The sequence below is a fragment of the Onychostoma macrolepis genome, chromosome 24 (genome assembly GCF_012432095.1).
Source record: "Onychostoma macrolepis isolate SWU-2019 chromosome 24, ASM1243209v1, whole genome shotgun sequence".
NCBI classification, from domain to species: domain Eukaryota; kingdom Metazoa; phylum Chordata; class Actinopteri; order Cypriniformes; family Cyprinidae; genus Onychostoma; species Onychostoma macrolepis.
In genome coordinates, this window is record NC_081178.1 from 25,227,791 (window position 1) to 25,251,313 (window position 23,523).

General features: G+C 38.4%; 1 protein-coding gene across 5 annotated transcripts in view; it reads left to right on the forward strand.

Annotated features, from left to right (window-relative positions):
- pard3aa (par-3 family cell polarity regulator alpha, a) overlaps positions 1 to 23,523 on the forward strand; it is a 481,810-nt gene that overhangs the window by 196,707 nt on the left and 261,580 nt on the right. For 4 of the 5 annotated variants that reach the window (XM_058764715.1, XM_058764717.1, XM_058764713.1 and 1 more), the window contains exons 4-5: positions 1,843 to 2,009; positions 6,743 to 6,880. In XM_058764715.1, the coding sequence (XP_058620698.1) occupies positions 1,843 to 2,009; positions 6,743 to 6,880 (305 nt within the window). The remainder of the gene's footprint in view (positions 1 to 1,842; positions 2,010 to 6,742; positions 6,881 to 23,523) is intronic. The other variant, XM_058764716.1, reaches the window with a different exon arrangement.

The following is a 23,523-nucleotide window of genomic DNA, read 5'->3' on the forward strand; positions in this document are numbered from 1 at the left end:
AGAGTTCAGAGAGTCCAACAAAGTCTATATAGAATGTTCACTGACTTCTGCAGATTACATTGTTACACCAGTAGGTGGCGACAAGTAAGCATCTTTGTGAGCGAGTCATTTGAATCATTTTCTCAACTGATTTGTTTGAGTTTACATAGAAAAACAATGAAAAAGTAGCACAGTGGAATGGAAGAACACTTCTCGGTTTGTTAAATAATGCTGATTCATTTAGGAACAAAACAAACCAGTAAGTCATTTAAATAATTTGTTTGGATGACTCACTCATAAATGCTGGTTCATTCAGGAACATAGCATGTGAAGGATAAACTTGATAAGCGGGGTAGTCGTGGCCTAATGGTTAGGGAGTCGGGCTTGTAACCTTTGCTGGTTGCCGGTTCGATTCTCGTGCCGGTGGGGATTGTGAATGAACAGCACTCTCTCCACCTTCGATACCATGACTAAGGTGCCCTTGAGCAAAGCACCGAACCCCTAATTGCTCCCCGGGCGCTGGAGCAATAGCTGCCCACTGCTCCAGGTGTGTGTTCACTGTGTGTGTGTGTGTGTGTGTGCATTTGTTCACTACTCACTGCTGTGTGTGTGCACTTGGATGGGTTAAATGCAGAGAACTAATTTCGAGTATGGGTCACCATACTTGACAATACATCACTAACTTAATAAATACTTCAAAATATAATGAATAAAGGATGCGAAACAAAGACCGTCTTCCAAGGATCTTTCAAATTAAGATGTCTTTTCAGGATTGAGAAGCCCTCAATGAGTCATTGAATCATTCATTCAACCGTTTTGTTGAATGAAGTGCTGATTTATTAAGGAGCAGCATTATTGTGTATTGCAGTGGTTCTGCTGTGTTCTTTTCAACTAATTGTGTTGGTGGAGCAACAACAGGCAAATTAACTGGCAGTACTGTGTCTAAAATATAAGTTACTCAGTATTAACTGTGGGTACAGCTTGCCCAGTCATGCTGCCTTCTTGCTACTCCAGTAACTTATTGGAAATGGCCCAAGCAGTCGTTGCAAGTTTTAAACATGCAGTTTGCGAATTAGTAATGGAAGCCTAAACACATCTTTTGAACTGCGTAGCAATGGCAGATCCTGAAGCTGTGGCAAATGTAAGTGTTTTACACTCAGATTCAGCAAACAGTGCAAATGACTGTATTACAAATATAGCAGTCGATTATGCTTAATAAATCGAGAGAAGCAGAAATTGTGATCATGATTAAAATACGAGTACCATTTTGTGGTTACAGTTACTCAGAAGACTATTCAATCTTTTGTTATCGGACATTTTTAATATATAATGCTTTAAATATAGAGGCTGTTACCAAAATGTATAAAAAGGTGTAGAAATAAGTCTACTCTGTAGATGACCACAAGCACAGAACCCTCGAATCCAGAGCGGCAGCGATCTGAGCTGTGTGAGACAGGAAGTGTGAACTGGTATCTGACTAATCCCCCCCCACCTGCCCTGCAGTTCAAACCCATTACAGCGCAGCAGCATAGGGACACCTCTGGCTCTCCTCTCCCATCTCTTTCAAAAGCATGTGTGGTGCGCGCGTGTCACAGAACAAGCCCAGCTAAATGGTCCTATTTTCACCGCCTTTCTTTGCAAGGCTCAAAGGAACTGGCTTTGTGTCAGACAGAAATGTACTACTGTGTCCCTGTCAGACTTTTGTGGGGCTGAAAAGGGCCTTTCTGTAGGAAATCGAGGAAACTCAGCTGAAGTGCTGTGTTTGTTATCTGTGGCCATGTGAAAAGGATGTCTTACTGTACCGTAGTGAAGAAAGTGAGAAAATACGCTGTTAACAAGATCTCTCTCATCTCTCTGTTTCAGACATGCCTTTGCATGTACGCCGCAGCAGTGATCCGGCTCTGGCTGGCCTGCCCGAAGCCCAGCTGCAGCCAGAGGAACCGTCTCGTAAGAACCCCACTCGCTGGTCCACCACAGCAGGCTTTCTGAAAGCCAACAACACCAGCGGAACCAACAGCCTAGAGCGAAAGGTCAGTTCTTGCTATTACAGTATCATTCAGCCATTTTTTTTTTTACATTTTTATTTTTACACACACACACACACACACACACACACACACACACACACACATCACATTTCTAATTTCTTAAGTGAATTACCTCAAGAAATGTGGAGTAATATCTATCCATCCATCTATTCATCCATTGTTCTACTTATACCTCCATCCATCCATCCACCTGTCCATCCATCCATCCATCCATCTACCTATCCATCCATCCATCAATCCATCCATCCATCCATCCATCCACATGTCCATCCATCCATCCATCCATCCATCCATCCATTCATCCATCAATCCATCCATCCATTCATTGTTCTACTTATACATCCGTCCGTCCATCCATCCATTGTTCTACTTATACCTCCATCCATCCATCCACCTCTCCATCCATCCATCAATCCATCCATCCATTGTTCTACTTATACCTCCATCCATCCATCCACCTGTCCATCCATCCATCTGTCTGTATGTTCGTCTGTCCATCCATCCATCCATCCATCCAAACTTTTTAATTGCAGTGTTCATAACTACTTTAATTTGATACATTTAGATTTTTTCTGTACTTTTGGAAATTCTTATGAGGACATTATTTTTCCATTATGTTTTCACAAACTGAAGCACCAATTGCTGCATTTTTAGGGCAACTTGTAAGAAGTGATTTCCCTTTGCCCTGTCTCATTCATCTTGAGATTCTCTCAATGCCTTTTGCCACTGTTTGTTGTTGACCTGGAACTCTCTTGGTTATGGAACCATATGTCTTCGCTGTTAGAAGAATGGGATCTGCGTCCTTTGTTTGTTGCTTCCCTCTTGATTCGGGCCTCATTGCGATGGTCAGTGCCTTTGGCTTTAAATGAATCAAAAAGAGGCACATTCTGTGTTTTCCTCCCTAGTTTCCCTTGGGCAGCCAATGAAAAAGAGGCCAATTATCTTTGCAAAATGGCTGTTCTTTTGCAGCAATGACAAGCCTTCAGTGCTTTGAAACAGCAATATTCCAAATTAAAAGAGGGGGAAAGGGGAGGGAGTGAGAAAAGATGGAGTACTCAGAATGTGACACCGCAACCCGCGATGAGATTAGCGCATCTCATGGCATTCACTAGTAATCCTGTTTAAAAGCACTTTGCTTGTCGGTTTCTTCCATAATCCAAACACCACACTCTCATTTTAGCAGAGCAGAAGAATTACGCTGTTATTTTTACCTTTCGTTCTGCACCAGATCATTTATTTCTTGATTGTTGTTTTTGGGATGTCATGAGAAAAGCTTGAGGTGCTTGGAAGGTCTGTTTTTGGTTGATACTGTCAGATGACGATAAGTGACAGTGAATATAAATGTGCTCTATTTTAGTACCAGTGAATTGGTGAAATGAACATAAAGGTGTTAGTTCACCTTGAAGTAAGAATAGCAGGTGCTGAGGAGAAATGTTTCTGCATTTTGCCTTCAGACTTACATTTGCAGAGAACTGTCATTCTCCAAAACTCTATGGTTTTCCTGTATATATTTAAACTTTTGAATCTCCTGATTTTTTTAATTTTTTTTTTATAATAATTTAGTCAAGACCTGCTGGTCTGTGGGTCAATGACTGTCCAAATTAAAGCAAAAAAAAAAACAAACAAACATATCTTTTAAATATATAATTTAAAATGCATGAGTCAAGTTCTTAGAATTTTTCTGTGTTCATGTTGGTTTCAAAAGTTTCCAGCTTAAATGTCATGTGGTGTAACCATCAAAGTAAAAGTAGAATTAATTAAATAAATAAATAATATCATATAAATAATATCACATATTATTTTTGGAGCTTTGACTACATGACGTTTAACAACCCGAACTAACCTTGCCGTGTAATAAAAGATAAATGATCTGATATTTTACAAAACTTATTGACTTCTTAACCACACAGTCATTATGGTCTGCAGAAGTGCCCTCTATGATGTCATTTCCTGTTTACAGTATGTTTTCCCCCTGTATGTTGGTCAAACCACATTTTTTTTTTTACAAATACTTATAATATTTAAAACAAAATTGTGATTCATGTCATTGACCCCTAGAATGAAATCTAAGATTAGATCCTCCATATTGGCCAGAATGGAGCCTGTGCCATGTTTTTATAAAGTAATGTTTGGTCTTCATGGACATTTTCTCATATGGAGCATAACATCTGTCTCTCAGTATCTCTTCCTGAATTTGTAGAAACCTGTAGGCCTCCTGCTGCATTTGGATGCTTTGCCAAGGTAGGCAAATGCCTCAATCACTACAACATGCTCCACGGGAAGTCTTGATTCATAAGGCTGACCTTATAAATTCTTCACCATCCTTTGGGCCTTTGACCTGTTGGTCTTCATGTTCCTCGCTGTGTCTCTTCCTCCTTATCTTTTTCCTGCTGTTTAATGTCAGAATTACCTATATAGATCATTTTACCATGCAGGAACATTAAAACCACTTCACTGTATGGAATCGCTTTTGTCTGCTGTACAATTGTGAACTGGCTCTTGCTATAACTAGAAACTCTTTTTCTTCTTCCTCATTCCTCAGACTAGGTCTTTAGCCAAGAGCAACGGTGCTCAGTAGGCTTTCTAGGCTAAAGCCCCCCCCTGTGTCACAGGATAACCTGTTTTAGGTTTTCTCTAAAAAACTCTTCAAATTGAGATTTGACTTGAGCTCCATTGCTAGAGGGCGTTTGATTTCACCTCTGTGAAAACATGCAGCGTAACATTAGAAACACTGTGTGAATTAGTAGCTTGTAATGGAGCTCCTTATTAGTGAGAAATGAAATTAGCGTGCCCTCTAAATTTAGGTGGCCTGAATGATATCATTGCAGGGCTTGGATCCAAGATGAGCTTCCCTTGTACACACAGTGACTCTAAACTGGAGAACAGTTTCAGTAAGGTATAACAGTATTAGACACTGCAAATTTTAGTAAATTGGTATCGATGTTATTAAAACCCAATTTATGTAATAACTAAGCTTTTTTAATTGCTAAAGTAATGTCTTGCTTAAAAAAAGGGGAACAAAATGTTTCGTTTTGCCCATATAAATAAAAGTCTATTGGGCCAATGTTGTTTGGACCACAATGTGCTTCTTTTGTGTCCCACAGGAGAAAGTAAGTCAACCCGGTCTCATTGGAAAAAAAAAAAACTTCTGGTGACATTTCTGCAAAATTAAGTTGCTTCTTGCATATTTTACGGAGTGGTGCTAAAGGTGTATTCGGTTTTCCCAGAAACTAATGAAGATGAAAATAGCAAAGGTTGTTGTCCAGTACATATTGCAGCATTTCGGAAATGAAATGTCCTATAAGCAGAGCTAAAAGTTTAATGCTCTATCACTTTTGAAAATAATAGACTAAACCCTACCTATTTTGATTCTAGTGATTCATGTTTCACAGGATCCGTATGTGAGCACAATGCAAATGTAATGCTGTACCGGATGGTCTACCAAGCAATTTTACTATTTCACAGAAGGCATATATATGGAGCTGGTTATGTGATGCAAACATGAAAATGTATTTGTTTACAAATCATGCACCATGGTAAAAGTGTTTTAGGTCATAGCATAGTATTGTGCAAGGAACCATGTGAAAATAATTGCACTGTAAAACTGAACAGTGAAATGAATTAAATGAAATGAGTTAATTTCACTCAAATAATAATGAAAGTTCATTGGACTTAATTGAAATGAGTTCTGTAATCTCAAAATGGTGTTGTGGTAAGCTGAACTTAAAATGATTGAGTTTTCTAGTTCCCAGCATGCTTTGCATCAGACAACAATGAAAATAAATGTTGCAATGAAGTGTTATTTTGTGTGTTTTGCACAAGATTAACATAGGGAGACATAAGTTAGTACTTAAATATTGTGTTATGTTAGGATTTACATAGGTTTCGGTTATGTTGGTTTTGTAGTGTTACCATTGCGGTGAAGAGTAGAGCCTGTGGTTAGGTTGAGGATGGACAGCAAAACTTAAAGACTATATATACTGCATGTTACATGGCTATTTACTTGCAAGTGTATAGCGATAGTCTTTTGATAACTACATTAGCATGTGCTAGTGTGATTTTGTTAACTAGCACTTAACTATTAAGATCTGAATGAATGAGCTGTTTATGGAAGCAAGTTGTTTGTAAATATCATTGTGATGAGTGGGGTGGGATCATGGAAGAGAGGCTTGGCTTGGCTCCCATTGCTCTCAGCCCCGCCCAACTTGTCATAAAAATTTTAAGCTCTACTAACTTAAAAAAAAAAAATTGAGTTTGTTTACTCAAATGTTTTGAGTATTCTTAATTTATCAGGTTTTATAGTGTGTATATTAATCGGTAATCTGACCCATTTCTCATCGTTTGCATGGGAATTAAAGTTGTTGGTGTTCATTTCAACTGGACAATAGTGAATTGTTTTTGCCAAAATGTACACTGTAAAAAGTGAAAGTTGACTTAACTTAAAATTGAGGAAACCCGTTGCCTTAAAATTATTAAGTACATAATAATAAAAAAATAAAAAGTTAAGTGAACTTGACAATTCATTTAACTTATTTTTTTAATTATCATTTACTTAAAAAATGTAAGGGAACGGGTTTCCTCAATTTTTTAAGTTAAGTCAACTTATCACTTTTTACAGTGTAATGAGGGTGAGTAAATGATGACAGAATTAAAACTTTTGGCTGAAGAAACAAGGTTTAAACACCAACTTTCATCGCCTACATTGTGTTTTCCAGGGTAAAGGTCTGGATGCGTACCGCAGCCTTCCTCGTGATGTTGTCCCCTGGGCCACCCAGTTTCAGAGAGAAAACGCCCGCTCCTCTCTTAGTGCCAACCATCCCATGGTAGACCGATGGCTTGAGCGTCAAGAACAGGTACTTTTCAAGAACTCATCCTCATATACCCGGCTCCTAAGTGCCTCTTAACTCCAGTAAACTGCGTTGATCTATAAACTCGTGATTTTTTTTTTTTTTTATTGGGGTTTTTTGTTTGAGTTAAAAGTGGATTCAGGAGTCAAGGGGAGATTATTGAATATAGCACACAGTAAAAAAGGATTGCAGAGAGAAAAAAAAATTCTAGAAAACGACACCCACGTTGTTGGATGGGGATTTCACTAACCTTATAAAACGAGGGCCACGGTCTCCATAGACGTGGATGCTGAGTGTCTTTGAAATTCAGCTCTTTTGTCAATGTATCGGTGGAACCGTCTAAAGGAGTGTGGGAGGTGTTTCGAATTCCTCTCCCTCTCGCTCAGAGGAGAGAAATAAAAGAAAGAGGTGAGGAAAGAGATTGAGATGTTTGAGGCACCCGGTGTGCTGCGGGGAATTCACTTATTAATTTCCGCAATCGATTTTCTCGAACCGCCAGCATCCATTTCACTCTTTCCCCCCACTTTTCTTTCTTTGGCCCATTGAAACGACTGTGACAGAGGTTTCGGCTGCTTGTTTGCAATTCAGGTGGTCGCGGTTTCTCATTCCCCAGAAGCTTGAGTTGACTCACAAAGAAATCCCCCACCACCACCACCTCAAGGGCCTGTGGCACAGAGAGTCGTGCATCATCATTAGGGAAGTCGTCTTGCATGGAGGAGCCTCCGAGTTGGATGTTGGGCTGCTGGCGGGTTGAAAGGAGCAGTCAGTCAAGGCCTGGGCTCAACCTGACAGACTCATTCATTTGAGCTTCAGTCTATTACAGCTTAGCCTGACCCCCCAGTCTGTTGCCCGCCCCACATCGCTCTTGCTTGCTTTCTCTCTCTCTTTCTCTTTCTCAAGCTATGCCGTCGTAGCACCTCTGCCCTCTTTTCTCATTTCTCCTTGCCTGCTTTCCGCCCCTTTCCACTCATTTTCTCTCTTAGCAGGAAGTGGTTATTTGAAGTGACAGACAGATTTCAAGACAGATGCAAAGGTTCTATTGCTTTTCATGCAAATTAGCACACACACACAACGTAGGCTGAAGCTAGTGTAGTAGTAACGATTTGGTAGTATTAGCCTAATATATATATATATTTTTTTTTTTTTTATAAATGTATTTTAATGATGTGATTTTAATGATTTTTCACCTAAAATGTTGTCATTGCTTATTTGAAATTACATGAAGGAGAGAAATGAATTTTATATTTCAAATTATACTAATGAAAATTTGTATTAATTAAACTGGTTTAAATCAATGACTGTGAATGCAGCTTGTGAATAACTCTTTACTTAGATGTGATTTAAATTGTTTTCCACCTAAAAATGTTGTCATGCTGATTGACATGACATGAAGGAGACAAATTAATTTTATTTGTAAAATTATACTAAAGAAAATGTGTATGAATCAAACTGATTTGAATCAATGACTGCAAATGCAGCTTGTGAATACCTCTTTAGTTTATTACTGTAAAGATATGTCATATGAATATGTTTACAAGTAATGCATGACCTTGTAATGTTTGGTAACAGTATGTTTATGGTTTTGTTGTTGTCATTTTGTCTGTCAGTATGCAGTACTGCAGTGTGCAACAGTTTTTGAGTAGTTTGTTTAACATTGTACACTCTTAAAAATAAAGGTGCTTCAAAAGGTTCTTCACAGCGATGCCATAGAAGAACCATTTTTGGTTCCACAAAGAACCATTCAGTCAAAGGTTCTTTAAAGAAGAACCTCGTTATAATCTGAAGAACCTTCTTTCGCCACAAATAACTTTTTGTGAAACTGAAAGGTTCTTCAGATGTTAAAGGTTCTTTATGGAACCATTTACAGGGATTAAAGTTCTCCGTCTCTACGACGGATTTCCGTTAATTGCAGGGTTCCCGCCTGTCTTTAATATCTTAAATGCACTTTTCATAATTTTAAGGCCGTAAGTAGGCTTACATTTCTCAAATAGTGTAATGCATTTCTTAATTTTAGCTTGAATAGGTCTTAAATTAGGGAAAGACGAGGTGTATTCAGCCTGCTGAGGGGGATGTGATCAAAGCCTGGATTGGAGTGAAAGCATGTTCCTCTCTCCGCTCGAAGTGTTCTGTATTCACTCCGCTGTGCATCCACTCCGGGTTTTGTGTTCCCGTTCACGGAAAAACTGCTCCGTGTTCACTCAATTATTAGGGATAAATGAGGGGAAAAGAAACCAAAAACATCCCCGCCACGGCTGCAGCGTCTCACTGACAACATAGTAACGCCGCTCGCATCATTCACAGTCGGGTATTATCAGAGAACTGAGCAGAATTCGGCGCGGGATTGCGGCTATTACCGGTAATAATCATTCTACAGATTCCCGCAGGTCCCGACGGAACGTATCACATTTGCACGTGCTTTTGAGTCTCGAGAACTCACTCGCGCGCTCTCATCTGTGCACAGATCGCGATAAGGAGAGTGACAGCTTTTAACAATTATTAAGGGAGTTTGCAAATGTGATATTAATTTAATACAACAGATCAATAAACAAGTAGCCTACTGCATTTTTGCTCTATCATCAATGAAAATAGTTCCAAATAAAGTAACAGCTGAGCCGCTGCGCATCTCTAAAAGCAAACACTGGGGTTACTGTATAATTTCAGTTATTTAAATCATTTAATAGTTCTGTATTCAAAATTGTATATTTAAAACATTAGTCTCCACATGAATTTATGAATTTAATTGCACTCATGCCACCTCTGAGCCTCATTAAACGTCTGAAAATGTACCTACAAGTCACTTTTGTGTTCTTCTGTGCCACCTCTGTAGTACAAATTAATTTCTTATTAATACTAATTTCATATAATTGGTAACTTATTTGTCTTATTCTACTTCTTATTAATAATTTTTTTAAATAGAAATTTTAAAAAGCTTATAAACATTTTTTTTGAATTTGACAGATGAAAATCATGCCATTGCAAAAAAGAAAATGCCCTTTTTTTTTTTTTTTTTTTTTATAGTTGAATAGATTATAGTTAGACCTAACTGAAAAAATTGAAGTACTGATAATTTAATTTGTATCTTGTTATTATTTTTGTTTGTGCTATTGATTGTCATTAATTTATTTGTTCTTATTTTATTATTTACTAAATTATTCAAAGACATACTTCTTTTTTTTAGTTAATATAAATTGGATTCTGAGTGCAGGTGATTGTTGGGTGGGGAGGGGGCGTGGTCCATGGGCTGCCACCACAGCTGGAAAAAATCCTAGAGGAAACACTGCATACATTTAATAAAATTAGAAAAATGCATTTACAAAAGTAAAAAGAAAATTCCCCTGTAAATCACTTTGTCAAATGTCACCTCATAAGAAGGCTAATTTTTGATCAGAATTTTTTATTATTGATTAGAAGGTGCTCCTAAATGTTTTAAATTAGGAGGACAAGCACTACTAATTACAAGAAGAAAAACATGGCTCTTAAACTGGGTGTGTGACAGGCATGTCACACACTCTACTGGCTCATCACAAAGTTCTCAGCAATTATGTCTTTTTTGCCATCTTAAATATCCGGTTAATCTTTAATTTCCACTTTACTTTTATTGGCTCTAATTGTTTAGTTGCCTTCCTCTTCACAACCGGCTCGGTTCGATATAGCCTCCATTTTATTTGCATAATGTTGTGGCTTTTTTTATAGACTTTGAGTAAGCTACTTAATTAAGCTTGGCTATTTTCTCTTTATTTACCATGTCAGGAATGCCAAAGTATGCATTTTAAACAACTCGCCAGGAGACTTTTCTTTAATTTCGAATCACTTTTTGTTGCTTTCTCCTTTTTTTCTATGAAAAGCATCATTAAACAGTGTAACTCGATGAATAGACACTACCATACTTGAAACAGAAAACTTTTAAATAATATTCCCTCTGCACTTTGGAAACTGTGAACGGGGAAGAACGAGGCCTCAGAATTAAAGGTGAATGATGCAACATAACGTCAACATGGTAACTCAGTGTCAGTTATTAAATAACAGTTAATTTCTCTGAAATACATAATACATGACAGTATATTAATTATGTTGCTATGCTATTCATTATTTGTGTATATTATATATTTTTATATGGTTGTTGTAGTTTTTACATTGTCATCTTACACCTACAGGTGCAGTATCTCAATAAATTAGAATGTCGTGGAAAAGTTCATTTATTTCAGTAATTCAACTCAAAATGTGAAACTTGTGTGTTAAATAAATTCCATGCACACAGACTTAAGTAGTTTAAGTCTTTAGTTCTTTTTGTGATGATTTTGGCTCACATTTAACAAAAACACACCAATTCACAACAAATTAGAATATGGTGACATGCCAATCAGCTAATCAACTCAAAACACCTGCAAAGGTTTCCTGAGCCTTCAAAATGGTCTCTCAGTTTGGTTCACTAGGCTACACAATCATGGGGAAGACTGCTGATCTGACAGTTGTCCAGAAGACAATCATTGACACCCTTCACAAGGAGGGTAAGCCACAAACATTCATTGCCAAAGAAGCTTGCTGTTCACAGAGTGCTGTATCCAAGCATGTTAACAGAAAGTTGAGAGGAAAGAAAAAATGTGTAAGAATAAGATGCACAGCCAACCGAGAGAACCGCAGCCTTTTAAGGATTGTCAAGCAAAATCCATTCAAGAATTTGGGTGAACTTCACAAGGAATGGACTGAGGCTGGGGTCAAGGCATCAAGAGCCACCACACACAGACGTGTCAAGGAATTTGGCTACAGTTGTCGTATTCCTCTTGTTAAGCCACTCCTGAACCACAGACAACGTCAGAGGCGTCTTACCTGGGCTAAGAAGAAGAAGAACTGGACTGTTGCCCAGTGGTCCAAAGTCTTCTTTTCAGATGAGAGCAAGTTTTGTATTTTATTTGGAAACCAAGGTCCTAGAGTCTGGAGGAAGGCTGGAGAAGCTCATAGCCCAAGTTGCTTGAAGTCCAGTGTTAAGTTTCCACAGTCTGTGATGATTTGGGGTGCAATGTCATCTGCTGGTGTTGGTTTATTGTGTTTTTTGAAAACCGAAGTCACTGCACCCGTTTACCAAGACATTTTGAAGCACTTCATGCTTCCTTCTGCTGACCAGCTTTTTAAAGATGCGGATTTCATTTTCCAGCAGGATTTGGCACCTGCCCACACTGCCAAAAGCACCAAAAGTTGGTTAAATGACCATGGTGTTGGTGTGCTTGACTGGCCAGCAAACTCACCAGACCTGAACCCCAGAGAGAATCTGTGGAGTATTGTCAAGAGGAAAATGAGAAACAAGAGACCAAAAAATGCAGATGAGCTGAAGGCCACTGTCAAAGAAACCTGGGCTTCCATACCACCTCAGCAGTGCCACAAACTGATCACCTCCATGCCACGCCGAATTGAGACAGTAATTAAAGGAAAATGAGCCCCTACCAAGTATTGAGTACATATACAGTAAATTAACATACTTTCCAGAAGGCCAACAATTCACTAAAAATGTTTTTTTTTTATTGGTCTTTTGAAGTATTCTAATTTGTTGAGATAGTGAATTGGTGGGTTTTTATTAAATGTTAGCCAAAATCATCACAATTAAAAGAACCAAAGACTTAAACTACTTCAGTCTGTGTGCATTGAATTTATTTAATACACGAGTTTCACAATTTGAGTTGAATTACTGAAATAAATGAACTTTTTCACAACATTCTATTTTATTGAGATGCACCTGTATGTATTGCCTATGTATTTCTGCTAAAATCCCTGGTATAATATTTTTCCATAGCAAACTGATAGTAGGAAACTCTTTGTAAATTTTTTTACTCTGTCGAGCACAATTATACTTTTTTATATTATAGTGCTGCATGGTAAGTGGTATTTTCATTGTGATAACAATTTTTGCTTCTCTTGGTTTATAAAGCATATTCGTCGACTTTTCATTGTAATTTGACTTTTGCGTTATCTTGCATTGGTTATTAGACTCCACAAGCATTCCCGGATTGTGGTTGCGGTTAAATTCTTTTTTCCTTCTTTTTTTTTTTTTTTTTTCAAAAATTGATACATTTGCCTAGTGGTTACTTAATCCTCCCAACCTTGCATGTGCACATTACAGAAAAAGCTCTGCACTGGCAAGTAAGTCACTTTGGATAAAAGCATCTACAAAATGACTAAATGTAAATGTCTAAATGTAAATGTGTAAGTTGGTGGTTAGCAATCTCTATTGAGATTCTGCTCAAATAAAAGTGTAATACAGTCAGTAATTCAGGTGAAATAAAAATAAAAATAACAATAGTCGTGATTAATAATTGTGATTATATATTTTTTGAACAGCTTAACCATTATTGGACAGACTTACTATATTATATACATTATTATTTACAGCAAAAATTGTAGTGTATTATAATAAAACATTTCTAGATGTTTTAATAGGTCTACATTTAGCTGTATCACCTTGTCCTGTTGTGTTTCACATCCTCAAGATTTAATTGATTTTTATGGGGGTTATTTAATGTTTTAATTAATTAATTTTGTTCTTCATTTTAGTACAATTTCCGGTAACACTTTAGAATAGGGAACACTTATTAACTATTAACTACGACTTTTCCCTCAATAAATTCCTAATTTGCTGCTTATTAATAGTAAGGTAGTTGATAAGTTTAGGTATTGGGTAGGATTAGGGACGTATAATAAGGTCATGTAGAATGAGGCATTAATATGTGCTTAAATACTACTAATAAATGGCTAATATTTTATTAATATGCATGCTAATTAGCAACTAGTTAAAAGACCTTAAAATAAAGTGATACCCAATTTTCATATACTGCACTACAATGGAAATTACGTTGGTCACTGAAGCTAAATGTGGAAGCAATTGTTCATAGAGTTTGAGTCATGTCTCTCTCGTGTTAGCTTTTGTGTAGAATATGCCACATGGAGTTGCTGTTGCTGCCTGTGTTTTTTTTTTTTTTTTTAACTCTACAAGATCTGATGATTACGTCAGAGATACAACACTCTGTCCTTATAGACACAGCACAGGCCCTGACCTTTCTCTGAAAGGAACACAAGTTGTGTAGAGGTAAGGAAAGCCTGAGTGTTTTCAGCCTTCCATTTAGTTGAATGTACAACAGCTCGAGAGGCAGAAGAAATGCATTTTAAGGCTCAGTGTTGATTCAAACAGCCCAACTGTGCTGGTGCTCTCACCCACTTGAGTCGACCTCTCCAAAGAGTGCGCCGAATAACACCACAGCAGTGAAGCAAACCTACGAGAGCACTTCGCATGGCGTCCTGAAAAGGACGTTCCGTTCCAACACTCAGTAAAAGCTTTGCTGTCTTTCGCAAAGCAGTGCTTGTTTTGCGTCAGCATGATTGTAATGATGTATATTACACTAGAACCCTCAGATTGTGTTCCAGGTTTGTTCCCAATGTTTTTAATTGCATCCTGACGTGTCAGTCTCTCACATCCCACCTGCTGCTGTAACAGTGAGGTGCTGCTGTGTCTTTCCATTGGGGATTGTTAGAATGGCATTTCCTTTTTCATTTTTAAAACGTTCCTCTCCCTAGTGATGAATTAGAGATGACCCATCTGGGCAGGAAGAGGGCAGCGTGAGGCTTCAGCTGTGGATTTGCGGGTAATGCAAAGTGCGGCAAGGTCATGAGGTCTCCTTATTCTGGAACAGGAGAGACTGGATTTGAGGATTTCATCATGGAATGATTGTTTGCATTTTTATTCAAGAGAATGGTAGTGCAGCTTCAGTATCTGTTCATTTTATTCATACCGCACTATAAGATATTGTGAATTAGGTTAACCCATAATGAAGCGTTGTACGTGACCAGTAGTACACTTTAGCTGGACTTTTGAGTTGGATTATGGAGATAGAATGCCATTTTTGTGTAATAAATTAAAAATTGTTCAAGAATTACTTTCTCAGAAGAACTGCAAGAGGCTTGCAAATCAATGCTTTATTATTAAGTGCAGTTTTCTTCTAGCCATTTCTATGTAATGAAAGTGGTCAAGCTGTTATTAAGCTGTAATTTAGTTTTTTGCGTGTTGTAAAAATGTCTTCAGAACTTCTTATATGAGCTTTTGAAGTTTTCTTTGGTCCATGATTGTGTAAGATCAATCTAGTTAGAGACATTTCTCCGGTAATGGAGGTTACTAATGTCAAGTTGCTGTTGAAATTCAGTTTTGAATGTGAAAAACACTGAATGGGTGTAATGAGCAAAACCAGCAGAGTGCACCTGAAGAAATTTGGTATTTAATGGTACAGATTTTAGATATGCAGTATTAGAAATGAATCATCAGATCCCAGTATGTTAATTTGATGGGCACATTGAAATTTTTGAAGTGTTTGAATATCTGCAATACATCACTGAATTAACATTAACAGATGTTTTCAAAACATATATGATAAATAATGCATGCGAATTAACTCTTTTTATGATGTCTATCAGATGTTGATACTCAAGATGCTAGAATTGAATGCAATATTTTCCAGAAAATGCATTCTTATGTTTTCAACAATTATGTTTACATTTACTCAGACATAATGATAACGCTGCTGTTGGGGGAAAAAAATGCTTTTACTGATACTGATTTGTTACACGTTACATGTACTTACTATTATAATAACAATAGATTTTGCATAACTATGCAAGTAACCCTAAGCCAAACCCAAATCCTAACCTGACCATATAGTAAGTACATGTAGTTAATTAATATTACTCAGTACATAATGTATAACTACACTGTAACAAGGACACCTTAAAATAAAGTGTAACCAATTCAAAATGTTGTACATTTTACAAATGCGTAGATCTGGTGCACTTCGAGCATAATATTAAGAGTTCAGACCTCTTTCAGTGACCAAACAAAAAACGACTTTGCATTGATTTTAAATATTGTACTATTTTAATGCAACTGCTCTGTTAAAAAAAAAAAAACACTGAAAATAATAATAATAATAATTTTTGGAGTATTTTTAATATATTTTTCCACAGTGGTAAAACTACAATACTTGTGTCTTAATTGTAAGTGCTAAACCATCAAGCTTTTATTTTTGATTTTTTTTCACTAGCTAGTGAAATTCTGTAAAGTTATGTGAAAATGTGAAAATAACTGTGTAACTGGCACATGATGCATTCCCAAATGCACTTTAAACTCAAAGAACGCTGAAAGCATTGGATCTGCTCACGTGTAAAAGACCCTAAGCCCTAAGCCATTGAGTTTACGTTTTTAGTTCGATTGATAACCGTTTGGACAAAAACAATGGTGCAAAAACAATGCTAGAGATCTTTTATGTTATTATGGTTCATTACGAAACTGTGGCAGGCTTCCACAGTCTAGGTAAATGAAACAGGTGTAGTATCATTCATGTCCGTGACACATACTGGGAGTTACTCCACTTCTACAGAAGCTAATTAATTGCTGTATTTACTGCCCAAACAGCAAACCACCCTTCATCAAAACTTGCTTTTCCCCCAATACAGAGGGATACCGGAGAGAGTCTGAGGTATAGATTTACCTCACATCCTGGTGAAACAGTACAGAGCGCCTCTGCGTTTCATCTTCCTGACAGAGGAATAGTGGATTGGTTTCGTGGCTGGAGGATTCTGCGTTCTCACACTCTGTCTTGTTTCTACTCATCCTCCACAGGTTTTGTTTCCTCTCTTTTCGAAAAAAATGAATCCTCTCCCTTCTCATTCATCTGTTCCCTCTTGCCCATTTCTGTAGACAAGACAAGGGATTCTTCCGCCCCCTCGGAAGGTTTCACATTCTTTGTTGTTACTTTTTCCCTCCTTCTCATATGTGCTGCCTCTCGCCACGTGTGTGCAAGTAACGCACATGCATTCTCGCCGCAAGCATAGCAAACCTGGCCTGTAGGTGCTGCTCTGATCTCACTGTTTGAACCCTCATCCAAGAGGAAAGAAACAAAGAAAAAAAGGGCAGATAGAAGAAACCCTCTTTCCCTTGGCTCCTTTGAAAGGCCTCTCCCATCATACCACACACACACACTGTGATTATTCACAGTGCAAATGGCAGCCCACCAGAGAGCAGCTTCTACAAAGAAACTCAGACAATGCAACCTGAGACACTGCTAAGCTCAGCCTACCGTAATTAACTATCTGCCTTGTTCCTGCCTGCTGGCTTCGTCCCTCACACTCATTTGGCTTCCATTTATCCATGTAAACAAATAAAACACATTTCTGTTGCACTTTCCTATGAAGCTTCATTTGCAAAGAGCTTCAGAGATTTCCAAACGAGGTCTATCGCCAGCACATTAGCTAAAGCTTCATTCAACATTGCTGAGCCGAAGCGCCTTTTGATCTAGCTTTAATTTTTTCTCTGGCACACCGACTCTCTTAAACACACATTCGAGTGCAATTTCACCCTCTTCATCTCCCGCCTTTGAGTTTAAGAGTTGTTGTACGTGACGGTCTAGGTGTCAGTGAGACTCATAGCAGAGATCAGCTAATCTCTGAGGGACAGGTTGGTGAAGTAGACATTAAGTCTGACCTTTAACCCCTTAATCTAATGTCTTGGGCTCCTCACGTTCCCCAGGCCCCCAGCTGACACCATTCGACCTTTCTGAAAAGCTTTCCTCACAACGCATCCAGGCTTGTCCTGTGGAGAGCACTTAGTGAACTGAAACCATTCTTCTCCATTAACCTGCCACCACTGGCCCAAACCATGACCTTTTCATGCTACTCCAACTGGAAGCAAGTGGCAGAACCTTCCTAGAAACCAGTTTGAGGTTGTGGTTGAGAATTTGAACACTAGGTTCGACTGGCCCAAGCTGGTCAAAGCTTTGGTCAAGATTAGACCAGCAGCAAACCAGCTCCCTTAAACTAGATTAGCAACTGGTGTGGCCTGTTTTTGTCTCTGAATAGCCAAAGGAAGCTGAATTAAGATGCAAACTTTTATAGATAATTGGCTACACATTTTGTGCTTGCTGCAATCCAGAGAAGCAACATACGTCGTGGTACTCTTGTGAACGTGCATCGAAGACTGGCACAGAAGAGAAGAAATCGTGCGCAGAAAGTATTCTCGTAGCTTCATAAAATGAAAGTTGAACCACAGATGTCCTTACTACCGTTCTTGGCCTTGAACATGGTTGTTGCATTGATGTCTATGGAGGATCAGAAAGCTCTCGATTTCATCAAAAATATCTTAAATTGTGTTCCGAAGATGAACGAAGGTCTTATGGGTTTGGAACGACACGAGGGTGAGTAATTAATGACATAATGTTCATTTTTGGGTGAACTATCCATTTAAGCCGGTTTTATTTGGATTTTCAGTCAGGCAGAAATGCATGAACTTTCAGAATTTCTCATTGCAAGTCTACATCATCCATTCTGCAGCTGTCCTCACTGTAGTGACCCAGAACAGATACGTGTAGAAGTTGACCTTTGCTCCTATGTACCTCTGTGGTGATGACTGAGAACACACTGTTTTCTTCACCTCTGCTGATCCCAGCTGGGAAATCTTTGTGTCATTTTGGGATGTGCATCAAGTTAGAAGTTTGGCGATGATGTCATAACACACAGTTCCTTTGTTTCTGCTCCTGCCTGGGATTTAGTGGAGCTGGTCAAGGGCGTTGCTTGACTTACTTGGACTTGTTAAATAATTGTAGGTGATCTGTTTCATTTCAGATTATTATTCAGACACTTAAAAAGGGTCAGCTTCCAAATCACCAATCTGGAGTGGTGTTGTATTAAAGCTTAAGGCGGGGAACTGGAAAGTTGCTAGTTCAGACTCTATCAGGTTACTCCTGGAGTTGTCCCTTATATGTCCTACTACTATATGTAATGCAGATTTATTCCAGACTGTTTTGTGTCCTAATTCTGGTTGCATAAATTAATGTCTTACATCATAATAGACCACCAGACACAGCCATTTGGGAACTTTCTCTCTGACATTCGCATTTCTAACGGATCAAAACAGTCTGGAAAGTTCTTTGGTCTGTCTGAACTCCCAGAACAATTGCTTGGCTCTGAATAGAACAGCCAAAGGAAAGCTATATTAAGATGCAAGCTTTTACAGATATCGGCTATGCATTTTGTACCTTTTGTGCTCACTGCAATCCAGGGAAGCACAATTTATTTTCTTTTTCGCTCAGTCCAGACGCATTCAGTCAGAATTTCTCTCTCTTTTGAAGTGGACTGAGCTCTGTGGCGAGTCTAGATGCACGTCTCTTATCTCATTTGTACATGAGAAAGAGGCATTTTGGGGTTCCTTACAAGACTTTACTTTCACCACAAAGCATAGCAGCGGAGAAAGAGACGAGACGAGTCTGAAGATATGACTGCTGTTGTTGCTTTTGTACACGTCTGTGTCTCTATCCATTGTTCCACTTTCTAGTCCAAGATATTATTTGCTTCTGCGTCTTTCTCTGTCTCAGCATCAACATAGTTTTTCCAATCTTCCTTTGTAAAGGAAAGCAATTTGTAGCAGGAGAGCAATAGATTTAGGCTACAAAATTTAGGCAACACGAGTAACAGTGATTATTGGCGATGCAACAAAGTTGAGAAACTTTATGCAATGTATGACAGAAGTCACATGATCAGACTTCTGGTACAGCAGTTGATTAGGAGTTTCTACTTGTACAAACCCAAAAGTAAAACACTTTGACAACCTAAGTGTGAGCAGCCCATCAGAATTGGGTTTCATGAATGCCATATAATGTTAACTTTGAGACATCTCAACTCAAGAGTTGCTTCCAAAAGTTCACACGCTTTTTATATCAATCCTCTTTTCTACCTTCTCTATCTATAATCAAAGTTCTGACTGAACAACATTATCTAAGTCTAATCAGGCCATGTTTTTTTTTTGCAATCATGCAGAATTTGCCCTCAGGGATCAATAAGGGATGCTTATCTAGGCCTCTCTTTGACATGGTGTGAAATTCTTTGCACCCGTCATGCTGACAAAACACAAAGCACATCTTCCTTTACCTGTAATCATGAGTATGTCCTCCACAACATGGCAACCCTGTCCATATTTCACCATTATTTATGTTCTCTCTTTCTTTTCAGCCACTCTTTTATTTCCGCACGGGTGATTATGAGTGTGTTATGTCCTGATTAGAATTAGTGAGTGCACTTTGTGCTCTGCTCTACAGAGTGAGAAATCACTCCCTCAGTGAGAATAATTGAGCCCAGGCCTGGTTGCCAGCTCATTACCCACAAATCATAGCAGGCTGGGGCAACTTAGCAGGAGACAATAATGACTTTGGGGAATTTGGAACCTCACTGTGGTGAAAACTGCTGTTACACTAAGGGCACATCCGAGGTGGGGAACCGTACGAAGAGGCGTACGAAAGCTGCGAGGCAAGTCAAGATGTGGGGTTACGCTACTCCAGTGCTCATATTAGATCTGTCAGAGGTGATGTAAATGACTATGGTGCAACAAACTGTGAATGAAAGTAAAACAAGGCAATTCTCCACAAATAGACTGGACTTGATCCAAGCTCGGTTGTTGATGGACTGCGGGAGTTAGCCATGCTTGAAAAGCGCTAACATCCATCAAAGGTTTTGCATTTGTAACCGACAACTTCCTTTAAAAGACAATTTTGGCGTTAAGTGGCGTCCCCTTTCTTGCTCTCTCTTCAACCAAGCAATCCACACCTGGACGCGATTAAATACCCAGAAAATGGGGGTAATTGAGGGAAGACGTGTCACGTTTACGCAAATAGCGAGAGGTCTTAAAAATTCACACATTTTTGAAAGCTAAGAGGGCTGTATTCTTCCACACCTATTAGACTAAATGCTCTAGCGCCATTTATTTGGATGACAGCTACGCGATGAGGTGGAAGATAGACTTTGGAGACTGTCAGTATCCGATTTCCCAGCCTTCCTGAATAATTCATTCCTATTTATGTGATTTTTTATTTATTTTTTGCTGTTTTCTACTCTCGGTTCCAGTTTATAATGCGAGTGTCTCCTTTGCTTCAAGTCATTTGTCTCAAATGAGTCCTCTCCACAGTGTCCGTGTCCATCGTACCAACGGGCCGCTTTCGTTCTTTTATTGCTTCCATTAGAGCGTAATGCTTTTAAGTTGCCATAGGAATATGGCCAACTGTAAACAGCTCTACTTCTGTGAATGGAGGCCAGGAGGAGTCCTTCTGCCCATTTAGAGAAAAGAGAAAAGCATTTGATTTGCATGAGTGGCGAAGAAAAGCAGAAGGAGCCTTTTCTGAATGCAGGTCTGCGGTGGCCATCTACGAATTGACAGGAAGGAGTGAAATGCAGATGCAGGCTGAGTGGAAGGCCTGTCTGCTTATTTCTTTCTGTGGGAAATGAAATCACTCACAAATTGATCTCTGCAGGACGAGGACCACATGGTGGGATTACTTGTTTCCATAGAGTGGGGAGTCCCTCAGTTCCATAACCTGGCTGTCCACAGGTGAAGCGTAATGAATGCAGGGATGAATATGCATCGCTAGATGCTGTTCAAAAGTAAATCGTGCGTCACATGCTGTTATTTTCGATGAAGACTTCGTTCCCACCAGTATGAGGCCTTTGCCAGTGTTCAGTGCTGTGAAATGATTGAAAGCTGGACCAGCTGTCCCTCAAGCGCCAGATTAAATGTCATGAATAACAATATTCAGTCGTTATTTCAAAATAAAAGTCGGCCATGAAAATATATTTGATGACTAAACCATTAATATTTGGATATCGTTGACATCAAAACTGTTTTTTGTTTTAGTAAAATAATAAATACATACATACACACATGCATACATAAATAAATATATATTATAAATAAAATCATCATATCATACATGACTATCATACATTTTTACCATGATTTACAGAAGATACCATTCAGTGTAACAGTATAGTTTATAAGAACCATTAGATTAAATTAAAACACTCTATTTAAGGATCACAGTGCAGCACCCTAAAATACTAATTAATTGTCATTTTAGTTATTTGCCATTTTTTTACTGCTGTCCTTCAAACAACTATTTACCCATTTATCAACAAGACATTTTTTAATCGTATAAAACATAGTAAAATTCAGAATGATCACTTTTTCTTTAATATATTTTAGTAAGTACAGATCAGAATAATTATGTGTTTCATTTTTACATAAACATGTATGTTATATTGAAAGATTATGGAACATTATTTCACCCATATTTTGACATTTTCTTTTTACAAAAGTTATTTGAAACATAAAAGTATACACTTTATTTGAATTTAATATCCTTTTTATGTATATACAGTGCCCTCCAAAAGTATTGGAATAGCAAAATTTCTCTGTTGACTGTGGAGTCAAGACATTTACAAATATGATTAAAATTTGAATATGAGACAAAACTACAGAATGTCACATTTTATTATTGGGTGATTCAACACATAGATGTTTTACCAGGTAAGAAGTTCAGCACTTTTAGAGTTTCATCCCTGTATCTGATGTGAGCATAAGTATTGGAACAGTTGCCTCACAGGTCTTTCTAAGTGATCAGCTGTGTCCGGTTGCATTAATTCTTCAGATATTAAAAGCAGGGAATGTGTCGTATCAGTTATATCCATTACTTCTGTATTCTGAATCTTGCATTCGATGATGACGCACACAAACCAGGATGAAGATGAGGGAGCTGATTTGAGAGAAAAGCAAGCAATGTGGATGCTAAAAGAAAAGAGGAAGTCAGTTATAGCTCTAGCAATAACAAAGGGCATGGAGAAATCAAGAGTTTGGAAACCACCAGCGACACCAGCAACCAACAGCTACCTGATCGGGTGAGAAAACAACAGTAGTTGATGACAGACAAATCATAAAAGCTGTGAAAATGAACCCTAAAAGACGTGTCTGTAAAATCACCAACAACTTCCAGAAAGCTGGGGTGATGCTCTGACAATCTACTGTCCTCAGGAGACTTTGACACAGAATTACAGATGCTACACAGCAAGATACAAACCTCTGATCAGCTCCAAAAATAGAAAGGCAAGATTAGAGTTTGCAAAAAAGCACAAAAGAGTTTTGGAACTGTGTTTATGGACCGATGAGACAAAGATGAACCTTTATCTAAGTGATGGGAAGGCAAAAATGTGGAGAGGAAAAAAAGGGAACTGCAATGATCCCAAGCATACAGCCTCATCTGTGAAGCATGGTGGAGGTGGTGTCATGGCATGGGCATGCATGGCTGCCTCTGGAACAGGCCTCTCAACTTTACTGATGACTTAATGTATGATGACAGTAGAAGAATGAATTTGGAAAGATGCAAAACCATCTTGCCTACCAATATTCAAGAAAATGCCACCAGATTCATTGGGAAGTGCTTCATATTGCATCAGGACAATGATCCAAAACACCCTGCCAGTTCAGTCAAGGAGTTTATAAGGGCAAAGAAATGGAAAGTCTTAGACTGCCCAAGTCAATCAGATTTAAATCCAAATTGAATTTCAGCAGCTGAAGACGTGAGTAAAGGCAGAAACTCCCCAAAACAAGCAACAATTGGAATTGGCTGCATTAAAGGCTGGGAAAAGTATGTCAAAGCATGACAGCAAGAGTCTGGTGATGTCTATGGGTCACAGACTCACTGCTGTGATAGTGTGCAAGGGATCTGCAGCTAAATAATAGCTTTTAATCTTTTATATCTGCCTTATGTTCAACTGTCCCAATACTTATGCTCACATCAATGAAT